The following is a 15537-nucleotide window of genomic DNA, read 5'->3' as shown; positions in this document are numbered from 1 at the left end:
GAGTTGAGAAACTGACTAATAAGGAAAGTCGAATTTCTCAGAGAAGCACCCACCAAGTGACGGCTGCGCCCAATGGCTCCAAGTAAAGTTTGCGTAGTACCATCATTTTTAGCCAGAAAAGACAGCTGAGGCCAATGAGATACCATCACCAAAAATATTTGGTGCAAGAGGAAAATAGAATGTTCCCATAAATAACTCCAAGTATAAATCACTTCTCTGCAATACTCGTTCACTTGTTAGTTTTTCTATTTGGTCCATCTTGAGGTGCTCTTCACTTACTATTTATTACTTCTTTGAAATTAAAAATATTTAAATTCAGCGCTTATAAAAGACAGATTTTATTATCCAGCCAACGCGAGGAGACCAGATATTCAAATGTTTAGTGCTGAGGGGCACCCAGAATACAGTCCCGTGCTCAACAGAAAATTCAATCTGTAGTTAAAGACTTGCCATACAACAAAATTATCAGGAAGCATAGTGGCATAGAGGAGAACTGTTCTGGTTACATTTATACGGTTTCACAGCAGCACATCAGAACCAGAGAAAGCCTCTAATGTGTGACGGAGTAACATGGCAAATATCAGAATGGCCGAACGCGGAAATCCAAGGCCTTGAAAAGTACACCACATGCAATTTTTTTTCTTTATCTGAAAATAAACTTCAGACAAAATCCACCAGTGGATGAGTATTTTGAGGGCTTCGGGAGCTAGCCAATTGGAACTTGATGTGGTAAAGAGCTAATCTTTAACAGTTGCGCGAAGTATCTTCACATCATGTACAGGCCTGCAATAGCCAAGGAACCAATAACTATTTTTCCAACCTCAGGGACATCAGTCAAAGAGATATTGAGACTAATAGCTAACACATAATTGTTCAAACACATGAAACATCAAAGTAGATCTACTACTAAAAACTAATCATGCGATCATGAATATAAATACTATTTCCTATATCCAGCAGCTTATAGAGTTAGAAGAGAAGCATATTCTGGAAACAAAATTCGTAAAGAAAGATAGTGTCGATATAGTTTTGAAACCATGGTATGGTTATTGGTCGCTAAGATGCTTGTCTAAGGTAATTCTTAATATGAAGTACAGTGTGCAAATTTCAGGGCAGGCAACATATCTCTGATCTGAGAGCGAACCCTTGCAAAACAACTGCAATTGCGCTTATCTCTCCAGCCTATATGCTAAACAGTTTCATCACCTATACAGGCAAGAGGATATGAGTAAATAGGCATACCGATCTGTGTTATCGGTTTGAACACTGCCAAGTCTCTTGACAATTTCCATTCCTCTACATACTCTTCCAAATATCGTATGTTTCCCTGTAAAACCAAAATTTTGAAACATTTGGGATTACTCTACTTGAAATTATGACATGTCAAAAATTATAAAATAATGAAGTTACAACTCATGAGAATTATGCAGAAATTGAATCCACAATAGTGAAAGTCAAACACCCAAGCAAACAAAAAACTAGCAATGCATCAGTACAACATCCGTCATTTCTTAAGTTCATCGTATCCTTCTTCACAACCTCGCAAACAAAGGAGGCTGTTTCATGCACCAATGTAATTTTTTTGAATTATATCATTACCATCCAGGGAGGGCGCAGGTGCCAAAGTTATAAAGAACTGGCTTCCGTTTGTATTTGGACCAGCATTTGCCATGGATATGATACCAGCTCCCGTATGCTTCAGTTCCCTATGTATTTCATCATCAAAGTGCTTCCTGCAGTAGAGAAATCAACGGAAAGATACAGAAGTCAAATTTTGAAACCAATTTCTTGAGACAAAGTATCATGCCACCTCATCCAAAACATCAAGTGTAGCAGGATGTGCCAGCAGATTACTAACATACTCAACGAAAAAATGTTTTGGACATATCACGGAAAGTAATTGCAATCACATCCAAGCCCAAAAAAGGAGAGATGCCCTACCATCTTTGCCTTCAGCGCATACAAACAAAATTGTCATGAAAACAATCAACACACGGTAGAAAAATAAACCAAAACGCCCAAGGGAACTGAACTCAAATCCAAGAAAAACAAGAACCACCTGTTCACAATTAAACGGCATCTAGAACTAAAACTTCTAATAAACAGATGGAATGAATACTGGAATAAAAAACAATAAATAAATCTTTAAAATCTCATACTAGATTGATAGATCGTACATGGTAATACTAAAAAAAATCATATAGCCTAGAGCAATGCAGTCCCAACTTAAAACAAAAAAAAAAAAAAGACCGAATAACGAAGAGGCTGAAAAACAAATACCCATAGATGGATTCGCCACCCCTTCCAGTTCCAGTAGGATCACCTCCTTGCACTATAAAATCCTGTAAAACCACAGAACACGCACAAACAGCCCCCCAGTACACGGCATTACACGATTATTTAAACTGTAAAACAATCAATGAAGCTTGATTTTGCGTGAGAATAAACGTGGAAGAGAGAGGAACCTTAATGATTCTGTGGAATTTGACGTTGTTATAGTAGCCCTTGCGAGCGAGCTTGATGAAGTTCTCGCAGGTTCTGGGAGCGTGGTGGTAATACATCTCAACAGTAAAAGGTCCCATGGAAGTCTCGAGAGTGACCTCCGGCGGCCCTCCGTCGGCAGTCGCCAGCGCCTCCCTCCTCTCTCGCAGCGCCATTGATTCCAGAAGAGTGTGTGTGGGTGTGTTGAAATGGGGTCAGTTCGGTCTTTTGTTGTGGATGATGGGCCGGGTCAGAATCTGTTCAAATTCATTCCTTTTTCCTTTTTCTTTTTTTATACTTTTCCATTTCTAACATCACAACTCAAAGTGTGGAGTTTTTTTCTATTTATTGTTCCTCAGTGGATTAGGGCATTGTTTGAAGAAATCTTGTTGACTCCAAATCCTTTTCTTTTTTTAATTATAAATTCAAATTGTATTTGATATTATCTTTAATATACATATATCATATTTGAAAAACTTTATGTATTTTAGAAAAAAAATTAATTATACTTAAACCCCCTCTAAAAATATAAAATTATATTTTTTTACTAAATTTGCTGATATTAACAAATAAATTGACTGAAAATTGATACTTGCACTTGACTGAGTTAATGCAGGTCAAACAATTTTTTGCGACTAAACTATCTTTATAACAGTGAAAATATACTTCTTCACATATAATGTGTGAAGATGTATAGGGTAATTTGGTTATAAAAAGATTTACTTGACTACAATAAATCAAGAATAAGTCAATCTGAAATAAATATAGATTTTTATCATAATTTTTGTTAATATCAGCAAATTTCGTAAATTTTGACTAATGAATGGACTTATTTGTTAAATGAAAGCAAATATTAGGAGATGCTAGATGTAATATTCCAAACCTTAGGACAGGAGAGTCCCTATTATTATTATTTTTTTAAAAAAATAGCAAAATCAGTTGGACTGCGGTTCGGAACCTGGTCCGCACTGAATTGATTGAAACTAATTTTATGACTATGATACGAACCGAAGACATGACCAGTTTTTATTAGATGGATTCGAGTTAGAAAATAGACATATTTATAGTAAAAACAGATAAATTGATGGTGTAATCATCCACCATTAAATAATCTAGTCAATAGCCATCCATATGATCTGCCCATTGAAAATGTGATGAAATTCTAAGACGTACATACATACATGAACAAGTTAGCAACAACTCTTCTTTGCTAGCTCCATTATCCCTACTTTTTGTTATTTATTACATTATTGTTTCTCAATAAATCAAAATGATCAGACCAACTCCTCCATGCAACTTTCTTAATTTCACTCTCTTTATATAAACCTCTTCCCTTCTCCCCATTTCCCCACCTCAGAATCAACCCTCATATCCTTCTCCATCACTGCACTGTTTCTTTCTTTCTTCTCAAGTTCGGTATTAATTCAGATGGAGAAGAGCGACGCGACAACCATTGAAATTGGAGAAACAAGCAGGGAAAGAAAAGGGAAAGCCCCCCTTCTGGGGGCTGCTGAGAATGCAAGGGCCGCCGGCTACAGAAGGGGCGTTGCCATTTTCGACCTCATCCTCCGTGTGAGTGCTGCCGTCGCCGCTTTGGCCGCCACAATCACCATGGGAACCACCGAACAGACTCTACCCTTCTTCACCCAGTTCTTCCAGTTCCAGGCCAGCTACGACGACCTCCCCACTTTCACGTGAGTCTTGGAATTATTTTTCCACTGTTTCCAGATTCATGTGCACCTACTCTAATTGTTAATGCCACTATTTGAACATTTTGCAGGTTCTTTGTCATAGCAATGTCAATAGCAACTGGGTACCTTGTTCTCTCCGTGCCATTCTCGATAGTCTGCATTGCTCGCCCTCAAGTTACAGCGCCCAGACTTCTCCTAATTCTCTGCGACACTGTAAGCTCCAATATGGCTTCCAAGTATCATTTCAAGTTCAAGATTTTTCCGTCTTATGACGATGACAGCTTCTGATAACAAATTCCTGATCCTTTTGTGGTTGTAGTTGACACTGACTCTGACAACTTCAGCCGCGGCGGCGTCGGCAGCGATAGTGTACCTGGCGCACAACGGGAACTCGGGCGCGAATTGGCTGGCGATATGCCAACAGTTCACGGATTTCTGCCAGAGGGTCAGCGGAGCGGTGGTGGCGTCGTTCATCTCGGTGGCTCTCCTCATTTTTCTGGTGGTGCTTTCCGCTCTCGCCCTACGGAAACATGGATGAGAACGGCCGTGTTCTTGATTGGAATTGATGAATTTGGTTGTAGTAATTTTCTCAAACAGGTTGATGATTGATTTGGGTTCTGTTGGTGAGGTAATCATTCTTGATTTCTAGGCCAGGAAAGGGACAAAGGCAATCAAATGTCAAAATTTGTATATTTTCCCATATTCTCAATGCAAATCAATATATGTTCTTCGGGATATATTTTCTATATGAAACTAATTTCTTATATATTCAACTTCCTTATCTATGTAATGGTTAGAATATCTGCCGGTTGCTCTGTAACACCATGACATTGGACTAGATTTTTTATTTTCAATTTTTATTGTATTTTTTTTAATTCCATTTAATGCCCATATTTATAATTTTTTTTAAAATAAAATATATGATATAATTTGTGTGGGAATAAATGTATTTTTGGTTATCAAATATAGTCACTAACGTGATTTTGATTTTCATATAATTTAAAGTTGCAATTTTGGTTCTCAAATTTTAATTTTTGGCACTTTTAGTCCTTTTGTTAAACTTAACCATGAAAAAAATTGCTATTTTCTTCTAATTTTGTGGTGTTTTTCAAGTAGTAATCTAATACACTCATAGTTTTTTTTTCTTTCTCATGCATTTTTATATATATTCTCTTATTTTACTTTACATATATTCTAAGTAATAAAATAAATAATATAATTTACAAAAGTATTTTGTTTTAAATATTATAAAAATTATGTATATAGAATAGGCCACATTTACTAGTAAAGATTATATAAAACATCATTAGTCCATTAGATTTTGTGGTCCCATCTTAAATTTTAATTGTTTTTTATTTTTGGATCATAAATAAAATGTAAGAGTTAATATACGAACTGATCAAGCAAAATTGTGGCTAAATTATTTGTCACTCAAGATTGTTATCGCAAAGAATCAAGATTCAATCGCATAAAAATTAAAATATAAAATACATATCTTTATAATTAATTTATTAATCATTAAAATTAAATTTTAAATCACATGAGAATCATTGTATATACTTCCTCATATACGCGAACAAAATTTGAACCTATATATAATTGTTGGACTTTAATTACTAGACTACAGTGAAGAGGGGTTAAATTTTAAATGTTGATTTACAATATTTTTGCATTTTCGTACCCACAACCACTTAGCCACTAATTAGCCTCCGCTTCTCTGTTTGGACACACACACACACACACACACACACAGAAGCAGCCATGGCGGCTCTTGCGAAACTTGCAAAGAACCTCATGTTCTCTTCTCATTTCTCAAGACCCAGCTCCGGTATTTTGTCATCGTCATCGCTACTTCCGATGCTGTTCATTTCTTCCAGAGGCATCGCTTCCAAGCTCTTCGTCGGAGGTAGGTACCTCTGAGCTGCCGCGAAAGTTTTGCTGGGTGAATTGCTGTTGTTTTACCTCTTTGATTGTACAGTTCCCTTTTTTCTGGGGTTTTGGAAGGGTTTATGCTAGTTTCTTGTGACATATTAACATGGTGTGATCGTGCGATGGAATGAATTTCTATAATCGGGTGATTGTTTACGAGAGGATTGGGGTTTTGATGGAGCTTAGATAAATACCTTCACGGTCAAGACTTGCATAAGACTGATTACATTTGACATTTCTTCAAAACCAATTGTGGAGTGAAAGTACTCTTAGGAAAGAGTTAACATGAAAAAGATTATTGCGGTGAATGGTATAAACCCTCGTTCTTTGCTATATGGGAACGAGCTGGGAGTTTTAACATCATACAGAAGTACTTATTGTTGGCTCTATCTTTTCTCTTTTTGGGTGGAGTTGGTGGTTCATTTATATTGAATATTCATAAACACAAGTTAAACTAACATGATGTATGCATACATATTTTTGTAGCAGTTCCAAGTTAGCCTCTAGAATAAGGGTGTGAACGACTCAGGTCAATCTGAATACCAGCTATATTTTAGTTCCTGAGCTCAAGCTCGAGTTTGAATGGATCAAACTCGGCTCTGCAGAGTTCCTCACAAGAAAGTAAGCTGACTGAATTTTCAGTCGCTTCACCTTCTGAGTCATGGTTTTTGGTTATCCAAATTGCAATATTCCTATACATCAACTGGCTAAATTATTTTTTCGGCTTTTCACTTGCTAGTGATTGATTTTCGGTTGTCTATTACTGAACCACCTTGGCATTACTGGCCCAAGCAGAAAACCATCTACACAATTGAATTTTATTTTGCAATATCAATAAAATCATTTGGATTAGAAGTGCTTGTTGACTATGCGTCTGAAGAGAGTCTCCCTTTCTGAGGCATATATAAATGCGTGCCATTGTGCGCACTTGGGATTTTCCACTGCTTGCCTACTTATATGCTCATACTAATTGCTTTCCCCATTATGTGTACTGTGGTGGTAAAGGGCAGGGAATGAAATGAATTTTGATATTAGTATGGTGTGTATTAGAGTTGCCTTTGAGAACAGTGGCTGGTGAGTACCTTGAGATGAATTTGGGGTTGCATAGGGTCCAAATATGAGGTAATGTAAAACCATGAGGGTTGTAGGGACGTCAAATCTTATTCTGATATGTAATCAAATGATAGCATATCAACATTAATAAAAACCATAAGAACTTAAAGTTAAATTAAAGCTTGCAAGTATCTGAGCTATCGAACATTAACAATCAGGCTCGAAGCCACGTTTTAGTCCTCAATTTCAAATACCATTCCAACTTGAAAATCTTGTGAGCAGAATTTATTTGTTTGCAATCTTACACTTAAATCTATCTCTAAACCCTCCCTTCCCACCCCTGAAAGGTGAAAGAACCGTGTCTTCTCTTTTCTATTTCCTTTATGAATGTTGTATATCAAGGTTGACAAGACATTTGTGCCATGTTCATTCTGTTGTATCACTATCTGAGGAAGGTTGACTAAGTTAAGCGGAATGACATGATTTTTCTAATTTTTTATTGTTAAACCTTTGTGTATAATGTTCAATGTTTTCTTACAGTATATGATAATCCTACTATATATTTTTAAAATCCTCACCTGTGTCATGATTTATAAGCATGCTGCCTCCTTGATTTGCAATCAGCATCAGCAATCTTCAGAGACTTTGGACTTTGTGCACTGAAAAATTAACCACTAGATAACCATGAGTTTACTCTCTTGTTAAATTTAAAGTTGATACATATACCTTTCAATGCAAAATGAAATTTCTGCAGGACTTTCATTTTATACCACCGAACAGGGATTGTCCGAGGCATTTTCTCAATATGGTCAAGTTGTTGAAGGTATATTTTCTATCATCACTGCTTTAGCTTTTTCCTCGAGCCATTCAAGTCAGACCCACTAGAGCTCGACTGTATTCATCTTGGCAGCGAAAATCGTGATGGACAGAGTATCAGACCGATCTAAGGGCTTTGGATTTGTCACTTATGCATCTGAAGATGAAGCTGAGAAAGCAATTGCGGAAATGAATGGGAAGGTCCGTCCCATTTTTTTCTTTTTTCTTTTCTCTTTTTAACTTAGGCACACTGAATTTTAACATGATTGTTGCTTGATACTTGCTACAGCCACTTAATGGGCGAGTTGTTTTTGTGGACTATGCTAAGCCCAGATCGGGATCAGGTAGTGGCATGCCCATAGCTAGAGGACCGCCTGAACCGGTACCAGCACCAGCACCAGAAAATTGATTTCTTGATCGCTCCTTATGTCGAGTGAAAAATATCAGATACCAGGAGAATGGGAAAGTTGGATGTCACGATGTAAAGTGGCAGTTGGCGGAAAATGGTAGATCATACATGTTGATGCGCTTCATATTCTTTACTATTACATGATTAGCATGAACCCATTGATATCAACTAAATGTTAAAATCAATATCTGTAGATTTATAAAAACAGAGTCCAGAATAGATAATTATTGACAATTCAAATATAGTTTTTTCTTTGAACTGTTAACTTAGCATTCATTTCTTCACAGACCCAAGGGTGAGAAGGAAATGGAGCAAGTACTTGCACTACGCTATTATTTCTTTAGTTTTTTTTTTTTTTAATTATTCTTTTGCTATTTTATCATTGAATTGCTAAATTGATATAAGCTTCATGACTGATGACTTTTTAATTAAGAATTCTTTTTGTACTAATAACGGCAAATAAATTATAATAGCTATGTTGAGTAATACTTCAATTCAATCAGTATATTACGTCCATCTTTCTTTTGGGTGATTGGTCATGATATCATGGCTAATCACTCTTTATTTTTTTCTACTTTGTTTTTTGTTAATCACTCGTGGCTAATCATTCTTTATTTTTTGTTTACTTTATTTTTGTCAGTCCGTGATTAGTGCCTCAAGTCTGATACATGATGTTATTTTTTCATGGTAGTGATCACAATCTAATACATCCCATTTTAATCATATTACCCAAAGTAAAGGTTGCCTAATATGACTAGCAATGGTAAATAAATTATTATAATTTACATAAGGTGATATAAATATCCACACGTCTAATGGGACTTAAATTCATAATCTCAAATTTGTTCATAGAATTTCGACCTTAAATTTTAATTAAAATTTTTTATTTACGGGACTTCAACCTTTAACTTTCATTAAGAATTCTTTTAGGAAGATGGTTTCTCTAAAATAACACAAATACCCATTTTAGATCAATTGAAAATGTGAATGTATTCTATACTCATCATAAGACAAATTATTGAAAATGGATTGACGTCAAGTAAACTTTTTCTGTCCTTCTAAATAATAATTTATGTAACCCTTTGTACCAATGTCAGGCTCTGAAATTTCAAATTGAGATCTGAGTACTACTAAGTTGTCAATTTTGGAGGCCGCGGGTTGACCGATGCATTAATGGATTCCGTCCGAGACGGCGGCCGGCGGAAATGAGGGCTTTCAGGTCAGTCATATATAATGAATTCACACCCCTAAAATGTCTAAAACATTTCATCCTTCTTTATATTTCATAACTTTATCATGTCAGAGAGAAGTTGTGAGATCGAGTTAAAAAATAATTGAGAACCGGAAAAAAAAAAAAAACTAATATAATCTCTTTATATTTCACGATACATATCTAAAATCTAATTTAAAATTATTGAATATAAGTTGCATAAATCACTTAAAACTATATGTTAATAATTACAAATGATTGGGTTGGTACACCATATTGTCTTTTTATATTAATTAAATTATGATTTCAATCACTAACAAAAATAACAATTAATGTATAAATCATTAATAACTACAATTAAAATAACACGACGATCCATACGCTAGTAAAATATAAAAAATCATATAACATCAATTTCGCAAACCAAATTAGACATTGTTGACGTTGGTACATCACATCACATATTATTACATAGTTTATATATTAAGGATAATGTGTATTGGATGTAAATTTTATAGGTGGGTACATTTAATTCTTGGATTTGAAGATTGACTTTTAGGTTTGCAATGTGGACATGTTGCATAAACAAATCTGACACGGAAACAGTGCAGTTGTTGAAAGATTGGTGTCATGGTATACTTCTTTTTTATAATGCAATCACACCAAAACATTCATCTAGCGTGCCATAATTCATAATCAAATGAGTTGCATGAGAGTTTCATCCCCTATTTTTTTTTTCTAATAAATAAATTATAATAGCTATCGCGATATTCTGAGTCATATTTTAATTTCATTAATACGTCAGTATAATTTAAAATAATAAATAAATTAACATAAAGTGAAACAGATACTCACATAAATTCAAGAGACAACATCGATTTATCAACAATCCATCAGTATTAATTATCTCTAGAATCACATATGTCAACTATCAACATCAATTATTAATCAGACAAATGAGAAATACTAACTACTAGCAATTACTGCAACAAACAAGAGCCCAGATATTTGGTGAGGTTCGAGTTCAGGACTTTAAAAATAAAATAAAATCGAGATAAATTCATTGTAGCCGTGACAATCAGGAGAACCTAACCATGCATGCATGGTAGTGTTCCTTTAGCTAAAATTTGTTCAAAAATTTTACTATCAAACTTAGTTCTGGTCAATCTGGTTCAAATATTTTGATTTTTTAGAGGAGAAGGCCGAGGTTTGTTTGTTTTATTGGTAAAGTTGATGTCTCACAATTGAAAGATTGTGAATTCAAATCACACGAAAATGAATATATATAATAATTTATTGTTTAATTATTTTATTTGAATGTATTTGTTGATTTTAATTATTAATGTATTAAATCAATATTTCAACTCGAATGTATTAAATAATATAACGAGTCAGGAAGAAAGGTGATAAATGTATGGAGAATCACCCAATTGACCAAATATAGAGTTTCTCCAATTTTTTCTTGACAAAATTGATCATTTTCAATTAAACAATTTTTTTTTTATTTAAAAAAATTAAACAATTTTTTGCCCTCAAATATCTACCAATATGACGAATATCATATTTGACTTCTTCTCCAAAAATTACCAATATCTATGGACTGGTTTGGAACAATATAATTAATGGTGGAATGAATTTCTTGAACTAAAGAACTATCTGGGTGGATTTTGTTGATATAAAACTTTATTTTGAGGGTGTCATTATAATTTTTTTTAAAAAAATATTAAATAAAAGATACTTTTTTATTTATGGAATCTTTTTATCTCCTCCCACTACTTTCCAAGAATCAAGGGATATGTATAAATTGTTGCACCGCATTATGGGAGTAAATAAATTATTATAAGGAATTATTATATTTCTTTCTCTCAAAATTTAGTATAATTATACATAATTTTTTTAAAATTTTATTTAATATTTTTTAAGTTTATTTTTGTGTAACATATAAATCCCTTCGTTAGTAGCGGGAGGTCAAATAAATTTTTGAGATTTGAAAAGTTACATCTAATATCTCTGAGGTTTACCCCAATTGATGTATTACTAATTTATTGCAGGTCAAATAAATCTTTTTGTAACTAAATTACCGTTATACATTTTCACGCATTAATACATGTACAAATCAGGTATATCTTAACCATTCTAAAATTAGAAAAAAAAAATGACCTGCAATAAGCCAATAATAATTCAATCGAGGGTAAATAGCAATTGTCATTTAATATTTTTTTAATATCAATAAATTCAATATATATTGAATGGAGGGACTTGTTCGTTAGCCAGATACAAATCTCAAGAATACTAAATATAATTTTTCAAATTACAATATTTTATATATGATAACATCAAATCTCATAAAAAGAAAAAAGTGTAATTATCCCTTATTATAATATTAAGACATCTTAAATGGATCTAAGGGGGAAAAAATCTAGATATTTGTCGTCACAATTAAAAAAATATTAAAAAATTAGTATTTAATCAAAATTAATGAATTAAAAAAATAACTGCGTGGACTGCAATAATTCTTTACTTCACATCCCATATATGTATCAAACAAAATCCAATCTTCATGCGAAAGCAAAGTATATCAAAATTAAAGGTCACATCATTTCTTTTTATTAATATAATGCTACAAATTTTGGAGTTGATATCAAAATTCTCTTTCAACCCTCGTCCAATGTCTTTATAATTATTGATGGGGAGAATCCCAATTTTTAATATGAAATACTGAAAATGTCTTAATGAAGGGTATTTTTCGACATTATAGAGATGGATCCGCGCATTAGACTCCACGGGTCGGATAAGTCCATAATTATGACCCGAATGCTTACAGAAGACCTCAATACAAGGATAGCGGTCCGATCGAGGCGCCCATATCCCAGATTTTATACGTGGCTCAAACAACAATAACCACCTAGGCCCTATAAATACCCTGACGTGATGTTTTAGAGGTAACTGTGTTATTCTTATTTTCGACCTTAGTTCACCTAATCGCACATTTTCACCTCGAATACCACTAACTTGAGCATCAGAGGGTCGTTGTCGGGGACGCATCCAATGAGCTTCACGTTCTTGTTTTGTTCTCAGGAATCCATCACTCGATCTTGGTAGAGTAAGTATCTAGCTGAGAGGTCAACCCTCGAGGTCGCAAAGTTCGAGCAAGATCAAATATAAAAATATCGGCTGAATTTTAATTTTGAAAAAAATAAAATGGAAAAAAGGATGGTACTTGTTTTGTTTATAATAATGTTTACATGATTAGTTCACACAGTATCCATTTGAATTAGTCTAAAGCAAATTGAAATACCCCCTCACCTAATTCTGAACTATCCCCCAAGTTGACTTCTTCTGGATTAATTAATAGTAACATGTTCTTGCAAAATAAAATACACTGATCAATTAATGATCATAATATTTAAAAAAAATACACATTTTTCTTTTCTTTTTTTTTAAAAAATAAATAAATAATTTTGCCTGTATTCTCTGTGATTATTTGGTTCTCTATGGTTTGATCTCCGTTGCGGTGTCTATCTCTATCTGCTGAAAAGGAAACAGCAAAATGCAACAAAAATGGATACCCCGAAGGCCACACAGACCATATCTAATGCCCCTTCTGTCCTCAGCTTTCTCTCTTTTCTCTCTCTCTTCATCTCCACATAAGCTTTATATCTCCTCTGCCCCTCTTCTACCCTGTTCTTCCCTGTTCCTTTTTTGCCCTCCAATGCCCCTTGTAGAAAGACCAGACTCTCCTTCCCGTTCAAGTGTGTTCCATCCATGTCCTCTATTTCTAAGCTCACTTCTCGTACCTGCATCTCATCCCCACATTCCGACCCTCCGCACCTTATCACTATCCCGCACTGCACCTGCCTTTGATCTACGGCCAGGATTGAAGCATAGCGGACCTGCACTTCCCCAGTCAGCCAGTGGCGTTCCACGCTCACTGGTTTATGAGATGAGAGGTTCACTGCCCGCCGTCCGATTGGGTCGATCAGAATCCAGCTCAACATCATGTCGTCGACCATGTCCCTACACGCCTCCTCTCCTTCGGGGTGCTTAATGGGTGTGGGCACCACGTCTTTCGGCTCCAGGAGGTCAATCCTGAAGGGCGAGCACCGGAACCATCCGCTCACTGTCTCCGTTTCTTGCACCTTTGTGAATATCAGGTTATCCTTGTAGCGTATGTCGACGGCTGAGATTAATTCCGATGGTGGGTTTGATGATGATCGGGTGAGGTTGCGGTCTGCAGCCAAGACAGGGAAGGCGTGTGAGAAAAAGGCGCGAGGGCCGCCGCCGGGGAAAGTGGAGATGAGGTGGCTGAGTTGTGGGGAGGTGGTGGATGGCCACATGGAGTGGCATATGTTGGACCAGAGATTTTCGTCTGAGGAGAGTTGGCGGAGAGTGGTGGAGCAGCAGGCGGCGGAGCCGAGAGCTGGCCCGTCCAACCTGCTGAGGACGTGGGACCTTACGATGTCTGGATGCAGGGCGGAAAGCCCGTTGGCTCCGCCTTGGTCCGCGGTGGCTAGTGGCATCTCGTTCTCGTTTTTGGGTTCTGTACTTGCAGTTGTAATAAGCGGAGAGTGGAACGTCGCGCACACACCCTTTGATGAACTTTTGAACTCCATCGTCCCGAGCTGCTTATATAGTCGAGGGCGCACATGTGAAATTTACAAAACTACCCTCAGTATTATGTCTAATAACCGGCAAATGAATGATTTTATAATAGTTTAGTGAAGGGTAATTTGGTGTTCTTCACTTTCAACGAAGGACAGCTTTCCCACTTGGAGTAATCAAATGTGGTCATACTCCCAAAGTCATTAATCAGACATTGCGTACTGCATGTGCTTGGAATTTTATTTTCTTTTCTTACTTATATATATAATTACAATAATCAGAAAAATCAAAATACCGGCTTTTTAATGCTAACCATGTTTTACTCAACTAATTGGAATATTAAATCAATCGGTCATTATCTATAATTAGATTATAATTAAATTATGCACGCATAATCTAGAGATCAATAGTACATAACATCATCGTATACACTACGCTTGAACTGGATTTGATTAGTTTTATGTGACGTACTTATATTAGACTTTTGTTTTTATTTATTTATTTGGTAAATATATAAGATCCTATTTAGGAGAAAATCCCGGATCCTGAATTTTATACTCAGATTAAAAATATATGAAGATGTCCTTTTCAACGTGCTTCATCAGATAAGCTTTGCAAGCCATAGTTGACAAACCAGAATATTTTGTGGCTTTATTTCTACGTCGAATTATAGGTCATTTGATTGTTGATTGGAACCTTATTGTAATAATCAAATGGTGGAAGTTGAAACTCTTTCCTCATCATTTTCCCCTTTGAATTGGTAATGGTGATGCTCATCAAATTTGACATATTTGTTTTTATTACAATACAGATTTGGTAATAAAATTGAGTTTAGGTCATTACTTCGATCTCAGGTCGTGAGTTATTTTTTATTTCATATGTGCTTATAAAAGTTGGTTAAAACACAATTATTCATTACTCTGATATCTAAATTACTGAAGTCAATTGAAAGTAAAGCTCAAAATTATTTAAAATAGTCACAAAAAAAATATATCTGACCCTAAAAATTGTGTACTTACAGTAACAATAGAGTTCATTATACAGTTCATCATAAATCAATAATTCAAATTTAGTCAAATGACTATCGTAATCAGAAACATTATGGGTCGAGGTGTGTGAACTGTGTCAACTCAATTAAGTACTAGTACTATCATTTGAGTGACAAATTGAGTGGGATGAATTCACCACCATCTCTCCTTAATTTCACCAGATGCCAACCAAGTCAAGTTGTTCAAAAAGTAATTAATTTATGACATCATTGGATATAACTATTTGAACTCTTACAAGACTTAGTTGAATGTTAGACCCATAACTTTAGGGTGGTTGCTTTATTACCCATCAAATTC

At 35.1% G+C, this 15537-nt stretch overlaps 4 protein-coding genes across 4 annotated transcripts; 2 read left to right on the top strand and 2 right to left on the bottom strand.

The window, feature by feature from the left end:
- Positions 1-322: 322 nt before the first annotated feature.
- LOC105174028 (Cyclophilin-like peptidyl-prolyl cis-trans isomerase family protein) lies at positions 323-2772 on the bottom strand. The gene is made up of 5 exons (XM_011095985.3): positions 2466-2772; positions 2281-2342; positions 1600-1733; positions 1243-1327; positions 323-783 (listed from the first exon to the last, which is right to left on the bottom strand). The coding sequence occupies exons 1-5, from the start codon at positions 2655-2657 to the stop codon at positions 738-740; spliced, it is 519 nt and encodes a 172-aa protein (XP_011094287.1). The 5' UTR covers positions 2658-2772; the 3' UTR covers positions 323-737.
- Positions 2773-3818: 1046 nt separating this feature from the next.
- On the top strand, positions 3819-5032 carry LOC105174208 (casparian strip membrane protein 1). Its single transcript, XM_011096235.3, has 3 exons — positions 3819-4175; positions 4262-4385; positions 4492-5032. Exons 1-3 carry the CDS (start codon positions 3910-3912, stop codon positions 4708-4710), a joined length of 609 nt encoding a protein of 202 aa, XP_011094537.1. The 5' UTR covers positions 3819-3909; the 3' UTR covers positions 4711-5032.
- An 803-nt stretch (positions 5033-5835) lies between these two features.
- Positions 5836-8644, top strand: LOC105174027 (small RNA-binding protein 11, chloroplastic). Its single transcript, XM_011095984.3, has 4 exons — positions 5836-6078; positions 7909-7977; positions 8065-8171; positions 8260-8644. Exons 1-4 carry the CDS (start codon positions 5934-5936, stop codon positions 8377-8379), a joined length of 441 nt encoding a protein of 146 aa, XP_011094286.1. The 5' UTR covers positions 5836-5933; the 3' UTR covers positions 8380-8644.
- A 4147-nt stretch (positions 8645-12791) lies between these two features.
- LOC105174026 (putative F-box protein At2g36090) lies at positions 12792-14206 on the bottom strand. Its single transcript, XM_011095983.3, has one exon. It carries the CDS (start codon positions 14200-14202, stop codon positions 13114-13116), a length of 1089 nt encoding a protein of 362 aa, XP_011094285.2. The 5' UTR covers positions 14203-14206; the 3' UTR covers positions 12792-13113.
- Between the last annotated feature and the right edge of the window lie 1331 nt (positions 14207-15537).

The sequence above is a fragment of the Sesamum indicum genome, linkage group LG11 (assembly GCF_026168435.1).
Source record: "Sesamum indicum cultivar Baizhima isolate 11 linkage group LG11, ASM2616843v1, whole genome shotgun sequence".
Taxonomy (NCBI): Eukaryota; Viridiplantae; Streptophyta; class Magnoliopsida; order Lamiales; family Pedaliaceae; genus Sesamum; species Sesamum indicum.
This window is presented reverse-complemented; position numbering and strand designations above follow the sequence as displayed.